This window comes from Embiotoca jacksoni, unplaced genomic scaffold, assembly GCF_022577435.1.
Source record: "Embiotoca jacksoni isolate LCO1_2020_lvr unplaced genomic scaffold, fEmbJac1.0.p SCAF_73, whole genome shotgun sequence".
NCBI classification, from domain to species: Eukaryota; Metazoa; Chordata; class Actinopteri; family Embiotocidae; genus Embiotoca; species Embiotoca jacksoni.
The window spans coordinates 482712-507516 of NW_027185429.1; the positions used below are offsets into that span (position 1 = coordinate 482712).

Sequence of the window (24805 nt, forward strand, 5' to 3'; positions counted from 1 at the left end):
GTAAATAATGGGAGTCTATGGAGTTGGAATAATTTATATTTTCAACCGTGTAAAGTTATCACAACAATTATTTTACCATCCGTATCGATGATTGAGAGATGAAAGTTCTTCAGTTCTGAATAATTTGTGAATTTGTGATTCTACGTATTCGATTGTTTGACGCAAAGTTTTTATAACCATCTTTACTAAATCAAATAAAAAGTCTGCAACAATAAAATGTTTTCAGTCACATTTAATGTTTGTGGTCAGTCTACACATTTTACTTTATGTTGAACCTGACATTTACACGTCTACAGGTGAACTAGTCTTCGTTCGGTCGTATTTACAAGCCGAAGATGATGAAGAGGAGGAGCAGAGCGGGCGGCAGGGCGGTCAGCGGGAGGTGGCGGCTGCAGCGCGACATGATGCTGATGGTGTCGTCCCATCCGACCGCTTTGCACCGACGGCAGTCGTCGCCGCAGAAGGAGCAGGTGGGCAGGCTGCTCAGCCTCCACGACCTGTACGACCTCGCCTTCCTCCGCCCTGCAGGGGCGGGACAAGGGTCAGAGGTCAGAGTTCAATACTAATCACTTCCATTGTGTAAGACTCTTCCTCATTATTCCTCTTCGTCGGACTGGTGAACTCGTAACAGCTGCAATGCCGAGCGTCACCACCAGGTGGTTCCTCCCCTTCTGTCGGTAGTGGTACAACCTGTCGGTTTGATCTGCCAGTCTGTGTCTTTAGTGTGAACATGGCCGCTGCAGCAAACAGCCCGAGTTTATATTCGTCTCCAGGGACTTCGTGAACAAGCTCTTTATTTTCTCTATGAACATTCGCATGTTTAAAAAGCCTCCAGCCTCATTTTTATTTATCTATTTGTTGCGTTTATCTTCAGAAGTCCTACTTTTGTCGGGTTAAAGGTTTAAAAGTTCAATCCAGTCTTACTTGGTTCGTAGTAATCGTAGATGAGAACAGTTGCTTCCTGGACTTTGCCGACTTTATACTCCGTGACCAGCGGGAGCTCCACACACCTCCGCTGCATCGTCACCTGGAAACACAAGACGGGTTTCAGTTCACGTGTTGGCCGCAGACACGGACAGCAGTCACTCAGGGCTGTGTGTGTGTGTGTGTCTGTGTGTGTGTGTGTGTGTGTGTGTGTGTGTCTGTGTGTGTGTGTGTGTGTGTGTCTGTGTGTGTGTGTGTGTGTGTGTGTGTGTCTGTCTGTGTGTGTGTGTGTGTGTGTGTGTCTGTCTGTCTGTCTGTCTGTGTGTGTCTGTCTGTCTGTCTGTCTGTCTGTCTGTGTGTGTGTGTGTGTGTGTGTGTGTGTGTGTGTGTGTGTGTGTGTGTGTGTGTGTGTGTGTGTGTGTGTGTGTCTGTCTGTCTGTCTGTGTGTGTGTGTGTGTGTGTGTGTGTGTGTGTGTGTGTGTGTGTGTGTCTGTCTGTCTGTCTGTCTGTGTGTCTGTGTGTGTGTGTGTGTGTGTGTGTGTGTGTGTGTCTGTCTGTCTGTCTGTGTGTGTGTGTGTGTGTGTGTCTGTCTGTCTGTGTGTGTGTGTGTGTGTGTGTGTGTGTCTGTGTGTGTGTGTGTGTGTGTGTCTGTGTGTGTGTGTGTGTGTGTGTTTGACTCACAGAGTCCAGGTACAGGACGACTTTCCCCGGCGGTGTCTCCACCCTCTTCAGGATGTCGTTGGTCTCGGGGCCGTCCGGCAGCAGACTGAAGCCGCTGAGCAGCTCCACCTCCACGATGACCATCCCGGTGGCGTTCAGACTCAGACCCCCCCGCAGGCTGAACAACAGACCAGCAGTTACACTAGAACACACGTTTTATTTATCGTGTGCAATCAATGAATCTCAGTCTCTCTGATGCAGAAACACACGGAAAGAAATCAACGGAAAATAAAGTAGTATATTTTTTTATTTTCTTCTCAAATTGACATCCGGTGTTTCTCTTGTTGTGTCTTTGATGATATTTTATAGTTTGTAAAGAGTCGTGATGAAACCTGCTGCAGATGAGCAGATTCGCCGAGTTTATTCCGGATTCAGAGAACTGGACGTCGAGATGAAACGCTTCGTGTTCGCCGGCGTCACGTCTCCTCCTCATCACGGCCTCCGTCCTCACGTTGTAGAACACGTTCAGCTGAGGAAGACGAGGAGGTTCACAGGAAAGAAGGAAACGACTTCTTTTACATTCCTCTACTTAATACTTCAAACATAACAACCGGTTAAATGGTTTAAAGTGAATTTGTAAAAAAAATTAAAAACAGTGGATTTGATGATTAAACACTTATTTTCTTATCCTAACTGAACACACTGAACAGGAGTTGGTGATCACTGACCAGCGGGCGGCGCTGTTGTACAGTGATACGTAGAAGTTCATAGCATAGTTTGAATATTTCCATCCTGGTACCTGAAACAGGACGAATCCACGACCTTCTGCCGTCACCTGCAGGTTCAGCTCGTCTTTTGGTGCAATCTGAAACGTGAAAAATAAAATTACAGTTTTCTTACTGGCAAAAATGTATTTTTGGACCCCTACTGACCGAGCCCGGTATTACCAGACCAAATTTCACTGCGTAAATACACGAGTCGATATGAGGTTTCCAGACTATAACTTCACAAAAGACAACTGACGCCGAGAGCAATAGTCTGGTGGAGCCAAGCAGCTACTGACCGTCATTACACATCAAACTTTCATTATTTCCCCTTCAACCAAAAAACCAACCGGTGATCTAGAGCGGACGTAATTATTGGATTAATCAATTGATTGACGGACTAAAATTCTCACGAGGAAGATGAGACCAAGATGTGACTGATGAAAATGAGACTAAAAGGCAACTAAGAAAGAAGACTAAATTGCAACTGAGAAATATTTGACGTGAATGTGAGAAAAACGTGAATGAAATTTTACAAAAATATGAATGAAGATAAATTTCAGTTGCGAAAACAACACAAATATTTAAAAAAATGGAATTAAAATGTAACTTTGCTCTTTATCTTGAGTCCAGTCATTTGCGTGAGCGTCAGTGCGTTCGTACTGGAAGTGAACAGTTTCCTGCCTCACCGCTCCGTGACCTCTCATTGGTTGTTGACAGTCTTTAATCACCAGCAGATATCTGACTCATTCCCACAAACTGAGATAATGTGTCAGCCGGTGGTTGTGATCAGCGCCGGTCTCGGTGTACCTGCTGGCTCTGGTGGAGCAGGTAGTTGTCCCGGTCCATGCGGAAGGAGGCGACGGCGGTCGAGGCGTCGCCGTTCACCGTGACGGCGAGGTCGACGTCCAAAGACCCTCCGAGAGCGGCGAACGTGGACAAGGCCTGCAGAGCCACCACGGTGTCCTGAGAGGAAACCAGACTCTGTCAACATCCTCCGTTACAGCTCAACTTCCTGTTTACGGCCGAGTGGAGCTGCGTGTCTTTTTTTCCAGACGAAGCTTTGCTCTTCATTCGTTGTGCTGTATTTGAAACCACTGACTGTATTCAGACCATCTGTCAACGTGTTGGTGCCTGTGAGAGCGTGCTGAGGAGTGAACAGCCCTTTAGTCACCACATACCCAGACGACCACAGCCTCCCTCTGATGTGACCTTCAGTACAACCACACTTTACTGCTCAGTGACAGACGGGGATTTCTGTTTCTGCATGAATCCAGTTTGGCCGGTCGAGAAGAAGTCTCGTCGTTACCGCAAATTGAGTTTGACGACTTACTGTTTGTCTTCGATCAAAAAGTTCAGAGAGTTCCTGAACGCAGCACAGTGATGCACACGGAGCAGCAGGAAGCAGCGACCTTCATCAGGAAGTACTCAGCGTCGTCTCTTCATCAACAGTGGACAGTGAAGCTCCGCCCCTCTTGAAACGTGATGTCATCAGAACACCTCGCCGGCTCGTCGCTTCATCGCCGTAGACTTTCTGAAGCGTTTTAAGGGTCTCTGTTGACAACTTCGAGTTTGACACACGATTCTGTATTAGAAATCACTGCATGGGCTCAGGAACACTCGGCTGTTAGTGGACGTGTTGAAGATTTTCGGTTCTCCCAAACATTTGACCTAAAATCTGCTGTTTCTCTGCTCCAGTTTCAGGTTTCCATGGTGACATCACTAATGTTCACGTACCAGCGGTCACGTTAACGTGTTGAACTCAGTGATGATGATGAACTCTGAATACGTCCTGATGAAGGTCGCTGCTTCCTGCTGCTCCGTGTGCATCTCCGTGCTGCGTTCAGGAACTCTCTGAACGCTTTGATTCCACCTTCTATGAAGCACCAACAAAAAAGAAGAGGAAGCTTCAAAAGGTTTTGCCACCGTTTCCTATTTCAACCCGTTTCCCATTAATGTGTCTCGTGGTTCTGTGGGTCATAATTCAGGGAAATCAAGGAACATATTTGGAGCAACGAGAGGAATAAGATTCATCAGGCTTCAGACACACACTCTGTAAAAGGAAATATTTATCGCTGATTTTAGTGCTTTTAAAGCTTCATCCCTCCTCGTTTGTGTCTTTAGCTTCAAAATCTATTAACTATCATCAATTTATTGAATATTAATATATTACCGAACCGAATGTAGCTGTCACCGAACGTGAACATGAGACCTTCACACATTATTTATTCTCACACTTTTCTCACCCTGATGTGTCCGTTTAGACTTTTAAAATCTGACCTGAGTGCTTCCAAATCCTCCGTTGTGGTTCCTCTGCCGGCTGAGCCACTTCATGAGGTCGAGCCCCTCTGAGGTCCGACCCAGCCGGTGCTGAGACAGCAGCACGTAGGCCGCCATCTCCATGTCTGCAGAGCGAGGTTGCCACGACGACGACAGGCCAGCGTCCGGGGACGACCACATGGGCACGCCGTCTGCTCACGGAGGAGCAAAGACGAGAGCGGTGAGGACGGCGACTCCGAGACGGAAAGGAAGAGTTTTATTTATTGTTTTAAAGAATCTCAGCTCGTCCGATACCTTGAATCTCAGCTCGTCCAATCAGATCGCTGAGCGCCGCGGTGGCGCTGGAGCTCCCGGCCACAGCCAGAGCGTAGGTGAGCAGGCTGAGGCTGTAGTCGCTGGAGACGCCCAGAGCCAGGCGGGTCTCCAGGTACATGAGGGCTGCAGACACCTGGCTCGCATACTGAGCCTGGCAGACAGAAAGCAGGGCAGCAGAGACAACAGGAACGCAGGAGTTCTTCCAGCTGTCGCTACAGACATCGATCGTTATTGATCCCTGTGGACACAACAGAACGGATCATCTCACCCGGATGTGCTCGTCCTCCAGCAGAGCGATGAGGACGTACGCCGTGAGGGAGACGGGCCCGTCCAGGCCTCCTTGGAGCTCGGTGTGGATGACCCGGCCGGCTTCCTGGAAACGCCCGTCGGCCGCCTGCTGGAATCCGATCCAGCCGGCCGCGGCCTGCAGCACGTGGTGGTCGATGCTGATGAACGGCCGCGCCTGCAGGAAGCACCTGAGCACGAAGGCAGACAGCCTGCAAACACACGGTTCCTCCCATCAGTGTGTGTGTGTGTGTGTGTGTGTGTGTGTGTGTGTGTGTGTGTGTGTGTGTGTGTGTGTGTGTGTGTGTGTGTGTGTGTGTGTGTAACATACCAGGTGCTTCCAGATGAGTCCTGGTCCCCGAAGGCGCTGAAGGAGCCGTCTGCCCTCTGATAGGACAACTCGCGCTCGTAACCTGGTGAGAAGGACAGACGAGGACGTCAAAACAAAATCTTTCAAACAAAATAAATCAGCGTGTTACAAGAACTTGTTGGAATCAAGTCTCGTACTCTTGATGACGGTCAAATATGGAATTACTCGGTCCATCTTCAATGATCTCGGTCCAGAGAAGGCGGCGGTGTTTCTGGATCATGTTTCTATCTGGTTTCTTCTTTGGAGAGTTTTAACATCATTTGTGGACGCAGCGATGAACTGTGTTCACAGACGATGGTTTTCACAAGTGTTCCTGAGCCCATGCGGTGATTTCCACTACAGGATTTCTAAAGCAGTGCTGCCTGAGGGCCTGAATTCTCCAGGTTCTCCGAATCTGTTAATGATTTTATATCATTTTTACTCCGATAAATTAATGCAACAGCCGCACTTACTTTCCAAATTCAGATTTTTGCATGTGAAACGAGGAGTTTGTAAAATATGATGCTTTGTAGTTACAAATTAAATTAGCCAACAGTAAATACAAGTAAACAATTGAAGGGAAGTTTATTTGCAGCTATGTTGATCATATTTAAGTTACTTTTCACTCAAAAATACCCCAAATTTCATGATCACAGCTTCTTAAATCTGAAGATTTGCTGATTTTCCTTTTAATTATTTTTAATAGTTTGAATTTTTTGCAAATAATTTTGAGGTTTGGCGTTTCACGGCGTTCATACTAGACAGACATTTTGTAAATGTGCTGTAATTGATGGGGTGTAGAAACATGGCGTGCCGCTCCACCTTTCATCATGAAGCCGGTGGCCCGTGCGCTCGTGTCCTGGTCCGCCTGCCCGGTGGCATTCAGGTACTGCAGGACGTAGATGTTCGGTGCGAAGTTGATCATGTTCTGTTCCCCGCAGCCGCGAGGCATCTGGATCAGAGAGTCCAGGCCGCCGATGGACGGGCCGAGGATGTCGCCTTCGTCACCATGGAAACCAGACAAAACCATTAGATGCTGTGAGAAACGACGGTGGAGAGATGAGGAATTTTTTACTGAGGAAAATAATGAGTTGGTGAAGTTAATGAGTCATAGCGGTCGTTTAAATTAAGATTTTAATTAAAATGAGGAATGAGACGGGTGAAGAGCTGTGTTTACTGCACACTCAGTAAATCTTATTGTTAGTCAGGAATAATTTACTCCTGATGTGTTGTTTACCAGGAATCAGCCTGGGACCTGAAGGCAATCTGTTTCCCGGCAGGTCCAGGACTCGAGTTTCTTGTTTTCTCCTCGGCGTGTTTACATACCGACGGCCATCACCGAAGCCCTCTCGCTGCCCCTCACAACATCTGGAGGGAAGGAGAACGTGACGTTTCCAGAGAGGCTCCAGTGCGGCGGGGAGAGCTCCAGCAGCAGCGAGGAGGAGAAAGACTGCTCGAGTCCTTCGGCCTGCAGGATCCACAAAATACAAACAAAAAGGACACAAACAAACCTGGTGAGGCGTTTTTGTGGGAAAGGAAGATCAAGAGTTCTCACAGTGGAGCAGCAGACGGTCGGCTTCCCGACTGATGAGCACAATCTAACAGCTTCACCTCTCACTGTCGATGCCTTTTTATTCAAATATAAAATCTGAATCACAGCTGCTTATCAAGTGTTTTATATCGTGTGGAGAACTCTCTACGTGACGGTGTTGTTTTGTCACCTTGACGAGCAGCGTCGTGCGGACGAAGTCTGTCGCCGCCTCCGACATGGCCTTCACGGAGACGGGGATCTCTCCGAGGACCAGCGGCCTGATGGGAACGAGCACGGTGGCGCCGCTCTCGCTCTCCACCAACACCTGGCGAACGCTGGGCGTGGCCAGCGCCTCATTGTCTGGGAAGACGAACTCAAAGGTGTCGCTCTGCGCGACAATCACGGTGACCTGATGACAAAAGCCAGAGAGAGAGAGTCCGCCCAGATCACGTTCAGCTCCACACAAAGAGCAGGAAACAAAGAGGGCACACTTAAAGGAGCTCTTTTACTCTGAAGGATTTAAAGGTTAAAGATGTGTTTTTCCTCGCAGCAGTTTTAAAACCGCCGATGGCACATTAGATTAAAGAAACCCGACTCCACTCACCCCGTGAACCACATTCATCCCACCTGCAACACATCTCAACAAAAAATAATACTTTTCTCGTGTATTTTTGAAACTGAAGTAGATAAATCCGCCGCTGGAACTAGTCCCCAACAAAAGAACTGTTCTGTAAAAAAATCCTTCAGACTATTTGACCACATTTTGTACTGAAGACTAATGTTTTGATTCTTCTACGTTCACGCTGACCTGCATGTCTTTTTTATTAAAACTCCAGATTAACATCAGAGCGGTGGATCATCTTTCACTTGCAGCGATCGCAGATCTGCTGCTGCTCAAGTCTTTGTGTATTTCATTTCCAAAGGATAGAAATCACTTCTCAGCTAATGGGGTTGGAAGTTTGAAAGAGTCCCAGTGAGGTTAAAGGTGAGCTGGTCATGAAACACAGTTCACACCAGAACACTGAGGTTGCTTCATCTGAATCTGAACGTACAAACTGGGATGTTTTCTGATCACATCGATGCTTCTCTGGCTGCAGTTGTATGTTGCAGCAGTGCCTCAACACGGCTGCACCAATCACAATTTAGCAGCATCGGTTGCTACGTAAATAAAAATGTGATTAAACTACAACCTGCATTTTTCTGAATATTTGAAATTAAAGTATAAAGAAATAACAAATACTTCAGGTTGTCAGAGAGATTTTAACACAACAAACAGTTTTAGCTCACGTGTTTGAAATGACCTCTTCACCTGTAGGATCTTAGTTTTTTTTCAACATGCTCTGTGTGAGGTGGAGCGGACTGACCATCTGGTGCTGCTGCAGGTAGTTGAACAGGACGACCTCCAGCACCAGCTCCTCTCCTCGGATGATGTAGGCCGGGAGATTCAGGGACAGGAAGAAGTCCTGGAACACCGTGAGCTGCAGGAAAGGTCACGTGAGACGCTGCTACTGAAAACAGCGCGACAAACAGTCCCGCTGCAGTGTAGAAGAGCGTTTTGTACGGACGTGAATACCTCGGCCGGCTGCTCGACGACGCCCAGCCCCCGAGTCTCAGACATGACGAAGGCCGTGGCGGTCCAGGTGGTGATGCTGTCTGGTACAGTCAGAAGGATCTCCGTTGTGTTCGAATCACTGCAAAAAAACTGTAAAAATGTCACTTTTAATTACCCAAAAACAAAATCATGTTTATGTTTGCGATGTTGTTTAAGTTTCCCGATCTGTTCTAGTTCGGACTTATTTTCTGGTTCGTAGTCTTCAAGTCGGTCGGGGTTTTGTGCTTCCTGTTTGATTTTGAAATATCTTTTTTCACTTCCTTTTCTTTTGTATGATTGTTGGGCCCGCCCCCTGGTTGATTTCACCTGTCCCTCGTTGTCTTTCCCTTCCTGCTGTATTTCAGTCTGTGCGCTTCTTCTTCCTTCTTAAGTTGTCTTTTGAATGTGTTTTACAGCGTGATGTTGGCGGTGCTTCACCCCATGTCGACGTTCATCCAGATCCACGTCTCTGGAAAGTTCCAGCGCTCGTGTGGCTCCCGTTTTTCCTCCATGTCCAGACTGTCGGTGTCTTGCAGGGTAAACATTTCCTCCCCTGCTGTTGAGATGAAGAGCGTCAGCTGCATTAGCATTGCGTGGTCACAACACCAATAACAGTTCAGTGACCGTGAAAAGCAGGCTGTTGTTTGAGACTTACGAAATTCAGGCTCCGGCGGATGCTTCATCTTGTTTAAACTGGCGTCAGTCAACACAACGAGATCACATGTCTGCACAAAACAACACACATTTCACTGCACATTTATCGGTTCAATAATCACTTCTGTAGTTTTTAATAGTCACTTCAACAGGAAGCTGATTCATATACAAGAATGATTCCAGTCAGAACTGAGAGAGAATGTTTGTTGATTTGACATCAGATGTAGACGTCTAAAATATTGTGTCAAATTTATCAAATCTGACGTTTTTTCTTCAATCCAAACTGTGAATAAGAGAGTAAATAAATGACTTTCAGCAAAGAGTCAGTGACACTCATGTTACTGAACCTGTTATAAAAGCTATCAGTTGCAGCTCGTTCCCGGTACAAGAACCTCCAGGTTAAAGGGGTTAATCGAGTCCACAAGGACAGAATATATTTTAATGTACCTGAAATGGCAAGAAATGTAAACACAGCTGATTAAAGGTAAATATAATAACTAATAGTAACAACCGGATGCTGTTCTTCCGGAGCAAACAGGACGTTAATGGTGGAAGGAACAGATGTGACGGAGGCCAACCTTGAAGACGGAGTACGGATCTCCCATCTTCAGCATGTCGGCGTAGGCGTCGCCGACCGAACCGCCAAACTTCTCCCCCATCCACTCCATCACCTGTGAAAGCAACACCGTCAATCTCAGCAGCTGCTACTGTTACAACACAACAAACAGCGGCACAAAACTCTTTGTCTAGAAACCAGTCCGACCGCTCCGAGATGAAACAGTCGCACTGATACCGAGGCGTGGAGGCGGCTCGGGTTTCACCGCAGGGATGATGAGACACCAGGAAATGTTTGGATGTATCAGAGAGGACTCGGGGGAGTCGTGGCGTTCACGGATCCCAGAGCGGACTGTTGTAAACAACACAGCGAGGTTAAATGACCGACAACGGTCGGTGAAAAACAGGAAGCAGGTGACTGAAGTCACAGCGAGCTGACATCAATAATAAAGACACAAATAATGGGCTTCATTAAAAACTGATCTTTCAGTTAACTTCTGAAACATATAAAGACAATTTTACCATTTTTTAAGATAAATTGAGCTCATCTTCCTTTAAGGAAAAAATATCTAAGAAACAGTAAATCTGCTGATAAAATCATGATATTCTTCTGTTTATAAAAAAAATTGCAAAAAACTGCAATAAAGGGGACGTTATTCATTATTTTCAATTATTTGTTTATTTCTGGTCCTCTTGACCTTCCGTAGTTGGAGTATGGAGAAACGCTGCTGCAACAGATTTAATCTTTTCTCATGTAATTGAATTGTTTATGTTGTAATCTTTAATGCATGTTGTTTACCAATAATAAAATTATATTACTTCACTGTTTTCGTGTCATTTTGAGCTTTAATATTCATATTATTTTTTGTCGTTGCCCACTTGCTATTAGTTTTCTTTCGGTCCATCTGAAAATAATCCCGCCATTAATTAGATATTAGGCCACAAAGAGCGGCACGTTTGGGGGCGTGTCTGTTTGGTTGACAGGCCTGCGGTGCAGTCAGGTGACAGAGAATAGTGAGGTTGTGCTCACCGTCTCCTTGGTGATGTCGTTGTGCGATCCTGCCCACTGCGTCGCCTTGTCGACCACCAGGATGCCGACCAGCGAGCGGGGCTCCGCCACCGTGACCCTGAGGGTGACCTCGTCAGCTGGGCGTCTCAACACGTCGCTCCAGCTCAGAGACACCTGCCAATCACAGGCCGGTCGGTCACATATAAGTAATGACTACGAAGAATCAGGCTGACGGATGTTGGAGTGTCGTTTCTAGATGCTCGCTCCAACTGACTCCCATTCAGGTTTGAAGTTCTCTCCAGAAATACAACATTTTTATGATCTCAATCTCTAAATCCAGGCCCTCTGTTAAGTGTGCTGATGGTCATTTTGTAATTTATTGAGTTTCTAGACTATAATGACGGTGAAGACTGAAGATGTGACAGGCAAAACCAGGATAACTAAATCCCTCCTTTTCCACAGATTTCAAAGACGTGTCACTGGCTCACAGATTAGACAAATGGACGAGGTTGTTCAGGTAAAGTTTAACTTTTTGTTCTCTGGTTTTTCCTTCTTGATAACATCAAACTCCTAAATCACACTGCGCTGCCATCGAAGATATTATTTTGTACTTTTATTTAACCGAGGTAATAACAGATCACCTGGTTTTGTAAAACTTGGGTAACGGGCAGCTGGATCACATCGTTGACGACCTCTCCGTCGGGATGCACACAGTAAACGACGACGGAGGCCAGAGGAGCCCAGGAGACCCCTGGGACCAGGGTCAGATCACCAGAGCTTCTCCCAGCAGAAACCACCTGACCTCTGGACTTCACCTGAACACACAGCACGTCAGACATGAGGCCTTTCAACAGATGATTAAACAGAAATTGGGTATTATCATGGGTTTCTTACCATGTAGTGAAATTCAGTCATTGGGAAATTCCTCTCAATGTGCAGCATGAGGGGCGAACCAACCTGAAGGAAGGGAACATTTAGATATTTCATTTCACCAAAGGCAAAATATCAACAGGTTTATGTTTTTTTTTAAATCATGTCGGTAAGTTCTTTTGCATCTTTTTTGAAAGTGTTTATCCTCTCAACCAACAGTATTTCTGTAATTCTGACAAATATATAACGATAAACTTCGTTCCTTATGTTCCTCTGGTTTTACCTCCGGGGGTCTGGAGGGTTTCTGGATCTGCAGGTAGGTCTGACTGCGTGATGTGTAGCTTCTGTAGAGCTGCAGAGTGTTGTGACTGTCGTCAAAGGAGACCTGAAAGCAAAAGCAAAAAAAAAAAGAAAAGTCTCGCAGTACTTTTTCTCTCCTGGTGCTAAATGACACTGGACAATATTTTCTTTTGGCATCTGCAACATATGATAAACAACAGATTGAAAATGGATGGGGTTTGATAAAAACAATCTTAATCAATCATTAAACATCTTGATCAGCTTCTAGTTGGCTCACAAATTCTGTAAACATGGGATTTTGCTCCCCCTCTATGCAGACGATATACCGCGTTACATTTCAGATAATCCTATCAAAAAAAGAGAACTGTGTTCAAATGATTAATTCCTTGGTTGTAATGTGCATCAGAACCCAAGACTTTAATGCACTTTGCCATTACTGTGAAAAGGAAATACCACAGAAAATGTACCATCAAATGTCAATGAAAGTGGGATTTAAAATTATTTGAGTCCATAATTTACTCATAATTTCTGGCTTCATGGCATCTTGCAATTTGATATAAATGAAATACAAGCGAATATTATTGGAAGATAAGCTCAATTTGAACCTAAAGGAATATTAATTTTTCTTTTAATTACAGTGTTTTCACACCTTTTTTCAATGATTTATCGACAGTGCTTAAAAATCACACAAACAAATCTTGTCATTTCATTCTACAAACTGCCATTTTAAAGTCTACTATATTTGTATTTTTTTACACTATAAAGATATTGTTCTGTAACTTACATCAATAGTGACTACTTGTGTGTCATTCATGACCACAACGTGGAGCGGTATGAGTCCGTCTGCAGGGACAGGAAGCTCCATGTCTTCGGGTGGCATCTCCTCCTTCTGCGGACGTAATCCTGAAGGACCTGAAATGTTTGATGTGGAGTCTTTTTCCAACTTGTCTATGATCCAACCCCACGGACTTCGCTGCTGCTGCACCACTGACACTTCAACCATATTTTGTCGATCCTCAGGGGACAATGGCTGATCATTGTATTTACATATTTTTACCTACAAAATCAAGAAAATTATTTACCTTCTGCGGTTTTTAAATGAATATGTATGTTACGTATGTTACAGAATGTGCTAAAAAAAAAAAAAAAAAAAAAAAAAAAAAAAAAAAAAAAATTAGAATTATAAACAGAGTAGTTGTTGAATCTATACAAAATGTTTGCTTTTATTACCCAGACTGTGAACTTTAGGGGCCTCAGTATTTTGGGATAACTTTCAAAATAGACTTTATATCTGGTTGTTGTCAAAGACACCTTCGCCGTACTGTTATATGTGAAACCTGAAAGAGGAGAACCATTGACAATAGTCAAGAAGACACAATGTGAGTAATATCTGACTAAATTTCAAAATGACTGTTGACTGACTAAAATTTTCCTACAAAACATAACAGTACAAAGCAAAAGGCTGACTAATATTGTAAAAGTGAAAATAAATATCACAGTCAGTGTTAAAGAGTTGTGATCTATATGAGTGACCTGTGTAATTACCTGTCAGGTGTTCAGTTACATGGACAACAACTGTTACAGACTCCATGTTTCCCTCGTAGAAGATCATTTTTGTTGATCTTTTGTTTCGTGAATGGAAGTCGGGAACGTAGAACATGAAGCCTTCAGTGCCGTCGATCTAAACAGAAATAAGGAGACTTTTCATCATCAGTTAACCTGTTGAATGTGATTTTGAGCTTAAAAAGTGTGAAACAGTCCAAATTCCAAAAACGATTCTATTTGTATTGATGAAAAAGAGGTAAATCCTGTACTTTGAGATCCTGCAGTGAGCAATTATTTTGTTGTTTTACTTGATAAATGACTTTAATGTTAACCAGCTGAACTTTCTGCTCTTGATATCATATTTAAGTGTCAGTTTGCTTCCAGTTAAAACAAATCTGTAAACATGGGATTTTGTTCCGCCTCTATGCAGGTGATACACGGCTTTGCATTTGAATGAATCCTTTTAAACAAAGGGCACAGTGTTCAAATAAATAATTCCTTGGTTGTAATTTTTATGGTGAATTATAACCCAAGACTTTAATGCACTTTATCTTCATAATTTAATAATAATTTCCAGGTTTGTGGAACTATGCAATATGCAACGCTAATGTGAGTGGAGGATAAGCTCAATTTGAAACCAAAGAAATATAAATGTATTATGAATAAACTGAATTACAGACCTCTCTGTCTTCATAGTAAGCCTCGTCAATACCATGAAAATGATGAATGAACGTTATATTCATGTGTCCCTGAACAGGCTTGCCGTACGTGTACCTGAGGATAAAAACACAATCATCCTGAATAATTCCCACATTTATTCAGAAAGATAAATCATTGATACACAATCTGGTTGAAATGAAGGTCTCACTTGGCTGTGACGAAGCCCTCCAGAATGTCCTCGTGATAAATGACGTCCGGAGCTTTTATCACAACCTCAAACTTCGGCAGCACTGCAACCACACAAACGCACAACGCATGGATTTGTGTTTTCTTCATGTAAAAAGTCGGATGTTTTATCATGTAACATACGTACCATAATGAGCCACTCTGAAATACTTCACACTTGAAACGCCCTGTGAAACACAGAAGATTAAACCCTTCTGGTTCAAACAACAAGACCTCTCCTTTCATTTTGCTGCCCCACTCGTGGTGAGGATGATACATTTAATAATTGGTATGTAATAAGCCTCACATCAGCATCAGTTTCTAGCAGATTACTGACTAAGACCGGCGATCTACCTGCTTCTGAACAGCGTCTACGACTGTTTGCGTCGTGACCGTTATCGCTCACATACTTTCCAGAACATTGAGCTTCATTCAGCGAGACAGAAAAACATCTTTATCTTAACATGGAATTTAATCTTGCGCTTTGTTTTGAAAAGAATCACATTAATAAAAGTTCATTGCACTTCCACCAAAGTTTCTCTGCAGTTTCATATAAGACCAGCAGAGGTGGGTTGGTTCAGGTTCAGTGAGGTTCTCTGGTAGCAGACTTACACTGACTGTAGTGACGATGGTCCATTGACCCAGAGGAGGGTTTTCAGACAGCTCGAACTCTTTGGACACGACACCCAGGACGTCCTCCGCTGCCAGCCACTGCCGCAGCAGGTTCCCCCTCGGGTCCTGGACCAAATTAAACTCTGATCAGTTTGTAGCTTAAATATTGTTGAGGTGTCGTAAAAGAACACCTGTTTCTGATGTTCAACACAAGACACTGATTAAGCCCACAGTTCCTGGAGATGCTGGTGACTCACTTCATAAAATACGCATCAAACGCTGTGTTGAAAACAGAGCTCGGCATAAACTCTAATGATAACACGTATCTAAGAATTGGAAACAGAAACTTTCTTTCAGTAATGCAATCAGGATGCAGAAGAAAAATATCCGAGACGAACAGCAGACACAACTTTGGTTCATCGTTTCTCGGAATAACCTCACAAAACTAATGTTGGACACTGAAATTCAGTTCAATCGGGTTTATTTCATAATAAACTCCACATAAAGTCAGAACTTGGATCAAATACAAATGACAATACCGATTACTTTGACGAATTTACAAAAAATAAAACATTATTATGTTGTTTTGGAAAGAAAAGACTTTTTTAACTTTGAATTTATTCATTTGGAAAATGCAAGAAGAAAAAAAAAGTTCCCCATGATTTTTTCCACATGTATGAAACATGTTTATCACTTGTTGTTATGTATGATAACATCTGGAAAATAGGTTTTCACATGGGAATCTGCAGAGGTTCACACATTACACCGTGGAAATGTTCCGAAACCCACGTTTCCGAAAATGCATGTTTCACATGTGCACAATCACGTGGTCACAAGTTTTTCCACATGTGAAATTCATGTTTTTTCTGTAAAGTTTTTTTTGTCATAAATATAACTGTAATAAATAATAAACTGTGACCCGCCCCTGGATGAGCAGCAGAAAATGGATGGATGATAAACATAATATACGTAATAAAAGAGAAATGTAATAAATAAATAATAATTAAAATGTATCTCAATTCTTTTTCTCATTGTTTTTTCTTTTTTCTCATGGTTTTGAATATTTGTATTTAAGTATTTGAAGGTATTTACTTTTATTTGTTGTCATAGGTCTCCATACAAATTAAAAAGTGAGATTGTGACATCAACTTTGCATTAAGAAAAATAAAACTGACTTTCAAAAAAGAACATTATTAAATAAACAATGATGTAATTAATTCATAATGAGATGAAATTTTACTGTGGCCCGCATTGTTTGATGAAATGGAAAATTACAGTAAAAATATAAGAGGAAAAGGGTGTTTCAGAGGATTTATTTATGGATGGATTGATTTATATTGATGATGTCTGGTTATTGAAGGTATGCGTGTTCTGAAAATGTCATATCTATAATATTTATAATATTTATATCTGTAATATGTATAATATCTATATCTGTAATTTGTATAATTTCTATATTTGTAATATGTATAATATCTATATCTATAATATGTATAATATCCATATCTGTAATATGTATAATATCTATATCTGTAATTTGTATAATTTCTATATTTGTAATATGTATAACATCTATATCTGTAATATGCATAATATCTGTATTTGTAATATATATAATATCTATATCTGTAATATGTGTAATATCTATATCTGTAATATGTATAATATATATATATATCTGTACTATGTGTAATATCTATATCTGTAATATGTATAATATCTATATCTATAATATGTATAATATCTATAGCTGTAATATGTGTAATATCTATATCTGTAATATGTGTAATATCTGTATCTCTAATATGTGTAATATCTATATCTATAATATGTGTAATATCTATATCTGTAATATGTGTAATATCTATATCTGTAATATGTATAATATCTGTATCTGTAATATGTATAATATCTGTATCTGTAATATGTGTAATATCTATATCTGTACTATGTGTAATATCTATATCTGTACTATGTGTAATATCTATATCTGTAATATGTATAATATCTATATCTATAATATGTATAATATCTATATGTGTAATATCTATATCTATAATATGTATAATATCTATATCTGTAATTTGTATAATTTCTATATTTGTAATATGTATAATATCTATATCTATAATATGTATAATATCTATATCTGTAATATGTATAATATCTATATCTGTAATTTGTATAATTTCTATATTTGTAATATGTATAATATCTATATCTATAATATGTATAATATCTATATCTGTAATATGTATAATATCTATATCTGTAATTTGCATAATTTCTATATTTGTAATATGTATAATATCTATATCTGTAATATGCATAATATCTGTATTTGTAATATATATAATATCTATATCTGTAATATGTGTAATATCTATATGTGTAATATCTATATCTGTAATATGTATAATATATATATCTGTAATATGTATAATATCTGTATCTGTAATATGTATAATATCTATATCTGTACTATGTATAATATCTATATGTGTAATATCTGTATCTGTAATATGTATAATATCTGTATCTCTAATATGTGTTATATCTATAATATGTGTAATATCTATATCTATAATATGTATAATATCTATATCTGTAATATGTGTGATATCTATATCTATAATATGTATAATATCTATATCTGTAATATGTGTAATATCTGTATCTATAATATCTGTATCTGTAATATGTGTAATATCTATATCTATAATATGTGTAATATCTATATCTGTAATATCTATATCTGTAATATGTGTAATATCTATATCTGTAATATGTGTAATATCTGTATCTCTAATATGTGTTATATCTATAATATGTGTAATATCTATATCTATAATATGTATAATATCTATATCTGTAATATCTATATCTGTAATATGTGTAATATCTATATCTATAATATGTATAATATCTATATCTGTACTATGTATAATATCTATATCTGTAATATGTGTGATATCTATATCTATAATATGTATAATATCTATATCTGTAATATGTGTAATATCTGTATCTATAATATCTGTATCTGTAATGTGTATAATATCTATATCTATAATATGTATAATATCTATATCTGTAATATGTATAATATCTATATCTGTAATATGTATAATATCTATATCTGTAATATGTATAATATCTATATCTGTAATATGTATAATAGACAGACTGACTCTGATGACGACATCCACCGGGCTGCCGTTCGGCGCCCCGTCGGGGAGCACCGACACTGCTCGGATCTTCACCACCTGCCCCGGCAGGTACGCCGCTCGGTCGGTCTGGATGAAGGTGGCGAAGGCTTTGAGGTCGAAGTGCAGCTGAGTGGAGTTTGAGAAAACCTGCACGCTGCCTACGTGACCTTTGACCTCCAGGCGGTAGGGGTGCCTGTAGGTGGACTGGCCCTCGTCGACCTGCAGGAGAGCAACACGTAAAGATAACGATATAAATAAACACTGATTTCTGAAGGCGCTCCAGGAGGATTTTAAAGCTCCTCCGGAGTCTGTAACAGAAACCACGGCCGAGCGAGCGCCGGGCCGAAGTCCAGATGAGACGACCCGACTGTGAATTTGCTCAACATCTGGGAGTTTGAACCCGTCGTATCGGTTTACGCTTCCCCTCCCTGCTCTGCTTCACAAACACACAGCTGCTGTTCGTTCTGGTTTCATTTAGCAGGAAACTGACAGACGACAATTTAAACAACAATACAGACACACAACAACTGTAACTAGAAAACACGTGTTCAGAGGAGAACGTCATGTAAAATGATAAATATCATCCTGTAAAGACAGCAGACTTTTGAACTTGTTTCTGGAGGTAAACTACAGGTGAGTGAATTAATGCTTCTAAACTCTGGACTGTGTTTTGTCATGAAAAGTGTGGGCGTACACAAGGAACAAGAGTTTGAAGGAATACAAACACAGTTGATGTTTCGACCCCCAAAGAGTCACATGACTGAAACCACCTGAGATGGTGCTGATCAACCTCCTTTAAAGGAATATTACAACATTTTGCAGAAAATGACATCAATTTCTGGTCTATCAATCACTTCCTGTGAGGCTGTTTCAAAATAAACTACACTGCCAATATTTTTCACAATAAATTCATTGTTTTTTTAATCTATTAATACACTTAATCGTTGTGCAAACTTCTCAAATAGAGAATTGTGTCATACTTACTGGTGGTAAAGTCAGCAGTTCGGTCGAACCTTTAAAAGACAGAATTTAAAAGTGATGTTGAATCTGTGTAAAGAAGTCGATCCTTCGGTTTGGTCGACGGTGATCACATGATGCTGTACCTCCTTCAACGGTCGCAGAGGACGAGGCCAGCGTCCGGTTGCTGTCAACGATGTGAGCAGACACAGTGACAGTGGAGGCGGTCAGGATGGTGACCGATATGGATGTCGGGATGCCGGGTCGCAGCGCTCTGGGAGCCAGCAGCAGGTAGGAGGGCGGCGGGTCAGACCTGAGGAACCAAACGTACTGTCAGGAATTATATTAAATTCAAAAAAAACATTTTCTCATGGAAATAAAAGGGAAATCTGTTGTTTAAGCAGTTGTACGGAGTCCCAAAGTGTTCAATATTTAATATAAACAAATGGAATAATGGCATGAATAAACTGTGTAAAGTATATTTATGAACAAAAATAATGTGGAACTAATTTAAACTACTAGCTAGTTAATACTTTTTATTAAATACGTCATTGCTTTTAGTTTTTTTCTACCTCAAACATGTTTAACTTTCATTTTTAAAAGATGAACTGAGCTGATAGAAGCAGCAGATAAACCCCTGACGGGCCCTTTAAAGCGTCCCGGTGAGTCCACCTGTACGTTTACCTGTTCGTCTGGGCGGCGGCGAGAACGGCGAGGCCGAAGATGCCCCACATCTGGAGACGCTCCATGAACCTCGCTCAACGGGGCTTCACTCGGTGCTGGAGGCCGGTGATGTCAGCGGCCGCCTTCATACCTGCAGACAGTGACCACACCCCCGCCCCCACCCCCTCCCCCTCCTCACTCAGTATCACCTGACGAGCTGAAGCAGTGTCAGTTTACCTGAATCCCCCACAGGGAGGCTTCATTTCTGGGTGTTGCTGCACTGATTCAGTTTCAAGTAAAAGTACACAAGTATAAACAGGTAAATGTACATAAAGTAGTAAAAAGTACTCGGCGCAGTGGAAAAGCTCCTGTGACTGATAAATGCCTCCTTTGTTGTTTAAATACTCAGAAGTATTAGAATTAGAAGTATGGGTGGATTTTAATCATGATTATGACATTTGATCAACTACAATTGACCAAAAACATTTATGTCAATAAGTTTAATTTGCGGGACTCCGTAGATTTCCAGGTCATTTTTATTATTTTTAATAATAGTTGCTGCTCCTTATTTCAGCAGCAAGGATTAATTAGGCTGGCATGGTTGTTAGAGGTTTTTTAATTTACTATTACAAAAATTAATCTGTTTTGAGAAAATAACAAACAAGCAAAACAGAGGCCATAAAAATATAAGCCTAAACAACATTCTGTATGAAATCGGAATATGTTGTCAATAGAAAGTAGTACCTGCTCTTTTCGCCAGGGGGCGGTACTCGTTTTCTTGGTGCTTTTTGAAGGAAGCCGTTTTCTCTCTTCCTCTGTGGGGTGAAAGGACACAGCAGCAAGCCAACATGACAACACTACGACCGTTCACCTGCGACGACCTGTTTAAATTCAACAATATGTGAGTGGACTCTGGTCTGTTTTACCACGTGCGCTGCATTTACCGTTGCTGACCCAGACTTCCGGTGTTGATGTGTGAGACGTGTTTGGTGAGCAGCCCGTTAGAGGACTCAGCGGGGGACCGGACTCACGGTCTGTCCCCGTCCACTGCTGATGGGGGACCGGACTCACGGTCTGTCCCCGTCCACTGATGGGGGACCGGACTCACGGTCTGTCCCCGTCCACTGCTGATGGGGGACCGGACTCACGGTCGGTCCCCGTCCACTGATGATGGGGGACCAGACTCACGGTCTGTCCCCGTCCACTGATGATGGGGGACCAGACTCACGGTCTGATGATGGTCTGATGATGGGGGACCAGACTCACGGTCTGTCCCCGTCCACTGATGGGGGAGCAGACTCACGGTCTGTCCCCGTCCACTGATGGGGGACCAGACTCACGGTCTGTCCCCGTCCACTGATGGGGGAGCGCTCTGCCAAACTCCATATAAAAATCCCATCATTCAGGGATTCTGTTCATTCCTGGTTGAAGTGAACCAACACATGATTTGACTTGTACGTGTCTTCCAAACATGTCTGATGGTCCACCATGACTCCCAGCGTGTCTTCCAAACATGTCTGATGGTCCACCATGACTCCCAGCGTGTCTTCCAAACATGTCTGATGGTCCATCATGACTCCCAGCGTGTCTTCCAAACATGTCTGATGGTCCACCATGACTCCCAGCGTGTCTTCCAAACATGTCTGATGGTCCACCATGACTCCCAGCGTGTCTTCCAAACATGTCTGATGGTCCACCATGACTCCCAGCGTGTCTTCCAAACATGTCTGATGGTCCACCATGACTCCCAGCGTGTCTTCCAAACATGTCTGATGGTCCACCATGACTCCCAGCGTGTCTTCCAAACATGTCTGATGGTCCATCATGACTCCCAGCGTGTCTTCCAAACATGTCTGATGGTCCACCATGACTCCCAGCGTGTCTTCCAAACATGTCTGATGGTCCATCATGACTCCCAGCGTGTCTTCCAAACATGTCTGATGGTCCACCATGACTCCCAGCGTGTCTTCCAAACATGTCTGATGGTCCATCATGACTCCCAGCGTGTCTTCCAAACATGTCTGATGGTCCATCATGACTCCCAGCGTGTCTTCCAAACATGTCTGATGGTCCACCATGACTCCCAGCGTGTCTTCCAAACATGTCTGATGGTCCATCATGACTCCCAGCGTGTTTTCCAAACATGTCTGATGGTCCATCATGACTCCCAGCGTGTTTTCCAAACATGTCTGATGGTCCATCATGACTCCCAGCGTGTCTTCCAAACATGTCTGATGGTCCATCATGACTCCCAGCGTGTCTTCCAAACATGTCTGATGGTCCATCATGACTCCCAGCGTGTTTTCCAAACATGTCTGATGGTCCACCATGACTCCCAGCGTGTCTTCCAAACATGTCTGATGGTCCATCATGACTCCCAGCGTGTTTTCCAAACATGTCTGATGGTCCACCATGACTCCCAGCGTGTCTTCCAAACATGTCTGATGGTCCATCATGACTCCCAGCGTGTCTTCCAAACATGTCTGATGGTCCACCATGACTCCCAGCGTGTCTTCCAAACATGTCTGATGGTCCACCATGACTCCCAGCGTGTCTTCCAAACATGTCTGATGGTCCACCATGACTCCCAGCGTGTCTTCCAAACATGTCTGATGGTCCATCATGACTCCCAGCGTGTCTTCCAAACATGTCTGATGGTCCACCATGACTCCCAGCGTGTCTTCCAAACATGTCTGATGGTCCACCATGACTCCCAGCGTGTCTTCCAAACATGTCTGATGGTCCACCATGACTCCCAGCGTGTCTTCCAAACATGTCTGATGGTCCGTCAGTCAAACGATCTTCTTTTAGGAAACAAACTTGCTGGTTAGCTAGCTACTCCTCGCTCATACAGTAGTTACAGACCTGCTGTTTAAATGTAATATCATAAGTTAACAGGTTTAAGTTGACCACAAGTATGCCGATTTTTCCCTAACACGGAGAGGAACATGTAAATAATATAAAGTCCAATATTTGGGTGACATAACGTCACGTTAAGTAAACCTGCCATTAGTCCATAGAGTTGTTGTTTCCGATCAGCTGACTGATGTTTGTGTTCTTGTCCAACAGAAACCTGGATCCTCTGACTGAAACTGTATCCTTCACTTTCTTCAGTTGTAACTTCACATACAGCTCCACATGAAGATATAGAAATAAAAGCCTTCCCTTCATGAATGTCATGATGTCTAAACTATCATTACATCAGTATGACCTCTCTTTGTAGTGAACCGTTTACGTTCTTTGACGTCTGACCTCAGTACGGGATCCCCTTCTACCTGCAGTACCTGGCTCACTGGCCCGAGTACTTCATCGTGGCCGAGGCTCCTGGCGGTGAGCTGATGGGTTACAGTAAGTCCATCATCCATTACAACATAATTCCAGGTTGTATTTAAGTTTGTAGTTTGTGTATTTTACTGCACACACTCTCCACATGTTTCACTCTCCCACTTCAGTTTATTTTAGTGTAACTTCAAGTCATTTCATGTTTGTTTTCTGATTTGTTAAGGAAAGTACGATCTAAATATATTTCAGTGTTATTAATAAAGAATGTCCACACCCTGCTGTCCTGTGGACGATGTGCTCCTACTCACTGTGGTGAAGCCTGAACAGATCCTGAGCCTCCTTCGTGTGTTGCAGTCATGGGGAAGGCGGAGGGATCCGTGGCGCGTGAGGAGTGGCACGGTCACGTCACGGCTCTGTCCGTCGCGCCGGAGTTCAGGAGGCTCGGCCTGGCCGCCAAACTCATGGAGATGCTGGAGGAGATCTCCGAGAGGTCTGCGGCTTCGTGACAAAACTGGCTTTACCAACAGAAACCAGATTTAATAGAGTTGAAGGAGTGTGAGGAAATGGTGTTTTGATGTCTCGCAGGAAGGGCGGTTTCTTCGTGGACCTGTTCGTGCGCGTGTCCAACCAGGTGGCGGTGAACATGTACAAGCGTCTGGGCTACAGCGTGTACCGGACGGTCATCGAGTATTACTCGGCCAGCAACGGAGAGCCCGACGAAGACGCCTACGGTGAGACGAACTACAAACACGACACGTTACAGGTTCCTACGTACGGGAACATATAAACATCTGGAGGAAACAGGAAGTAACACGAGTCAGAGAAATGAACCACGTCATTCAAAGTTGGTTTGATTTGATCAACAAATTTTGAGGAATTTTATTTTTATTTGAAATGTGTATTTTAGAGGTTTTGATTTACAGGCAACTTTATGGATGTTTATTTGAATGGACTTTTCTTTTTCTAATCTATTGAGGATTATATGAGTTTTAAGACTGGATGGAAAACTGTTTTCATTTTGGGTCTTTTTAGTCTCATTATTTCACCCAAAATAAATCACTGCCCATAAAGTTCCTACAAAACTGCAGATATTTTATTCAGCTTTTGGAATATTTTCATCAGAATCTACCACTAAACTGTTTTCTCTCAGCTTCCTCATCAACTAGTTTAAGAAAAGTAACTTTATTATTAATATCCACTGACCAAAGCTTATAGAATCCAGTAGAAATCTGTTCAGCTTCAGAATTAAAGTGAACCAGAGGAGGGCGCTGTTCCTCCTGGTGAAACTGATGACTTTCCTCCATCTACCTGCAGATATGAGGAAAGCTCTGTCCAGAGACACGGAGAAGAAGTCCATCGTCCCGCTGCCGCACCCGGTCCGACCCGAGGACATCGAATAACGGCAGACCGACGCTCCCCGACGCCCTGCTCAGCGACACTGTACATAGTTGACCCGTCACTCAGGGAGCCGTCGGTCATACATCATCATCATCATCATCATCATCAAGGTTTCATTTCCTGTAAATTCATTAAAGATGAACGTTTGCTGAAGAAACGACACGACG

General features: G+C 42.5%; 2 protein-coding genes across 2 annotated transcripts; one reads left to right on the top strand and one right to left on the bottom strand.

Annotated features, from left to right (window-relative positions):
* Positions 1-219: 219 nt before the first annotated feature.
* On the bottom strand, positions 220-20044 carry cd109 (CD109 molecule). Its single transcript, XM_069177486.1, has 32 exons — positions 19980-20044; positions 19442-19608; positions 18321-18646; positions 15130-15255; positions 14666-14705; positions 14501-14582; positions 14313-14406; positions 13633-13768; positions 13318-13424; positions 12872-13144; positions 12071-12172; positions 11812-11874; positions 11559-11732; positions 10939-11091; positions 9932-10024; positions 9355-9424; positions 9138-9255; positions 8682-8799; positions 8473-8586; positions 7299-7517; positions 6904-7045; positions 6400-6576; positions 5560-5641; positions 5212-5440; positions 4923-5094; positions 4629-4819; positions 3159-3314; positions 2384-2449; positions 1977-2113; positions 1606-1762; positions 925-1027; positions 220-522 (listed from the first exon to the last, which is right to left on the bottom strand). The coding sequence occupies exons 1-32, from the start codon at positions 20042-20044 to the stop codon at positions 323-325; spliced, it is 4452 nt and encodes a 1483-aa protein (XP_069033587.1). The 3' UTR covers positions 220-322.
* Positions 20045-20752: 708 nt separating this feature from the next.
* Positions 20753-24800, top strand: naa20 (N-alpha-acetyltransferase 20, NatB catalytic subunit). Its single transcript, XM_069177465.1, has 6 exons — positions 20753-20859; positions 23028-23052; positions 23216-23306; positions 23595-23730; positions 23826-23971; positions 24555-24800. The coding sequence occupies exons 1-6, from the start codon at positions 20807-20809 to the stop codon at positions 24638-24640; spliced, it is 537 nt and encodes a 178-aa protein (XP_069033566.1). The 5' UTR covers positions 20753-20806; the 3' UTR covers positions 24641-24800.
* Positions 24801-24805: the final 5 nt, after the last annotated feature.

Coding starts and splice junctions, on each gene's coding strand:
- naa20 (XM_069177465.1), top strand. CDS start 20,807: ATGACAACACTACGACCGTTCACCTGCGACGACCTGTTTAAATTCAAC. Junction 20,860..23,027: donor CTGTTTAAATTCAACAATAT/GTGAGTGGACTC, acceptor CTTGTCCAACAG/AAACCTGGATCCTCTGACTG. Junction 23,307..23,594: donor CGGTGAGCTGATGGGTTACA/GTAAGTCCATCA, acceptor CGTGTGTTGCAG/TCATGGGGAAGGCGGAGGGA.
- cd109 (XM_069177486.1), bottom strand. CDS start 20,044: ATGGAGCGTCTCCAGATGTGGGGCATCTTCGGCCTCGCCGTTCTCGCC. Junction 10,025..10,938: donor ACGACATCACCAAGGAGACG/GTGAGCACAACC, acceptor TTGCTTTCACAG/GTGATGGAGTGGATGGGGGA. Junction 523..924: donor CTACGATTACTACGAACCAA/GTAAGACTGGAT, acceptor CCGCCCCTGCAG/GGCGGAGGAAGGCGAGGTCG.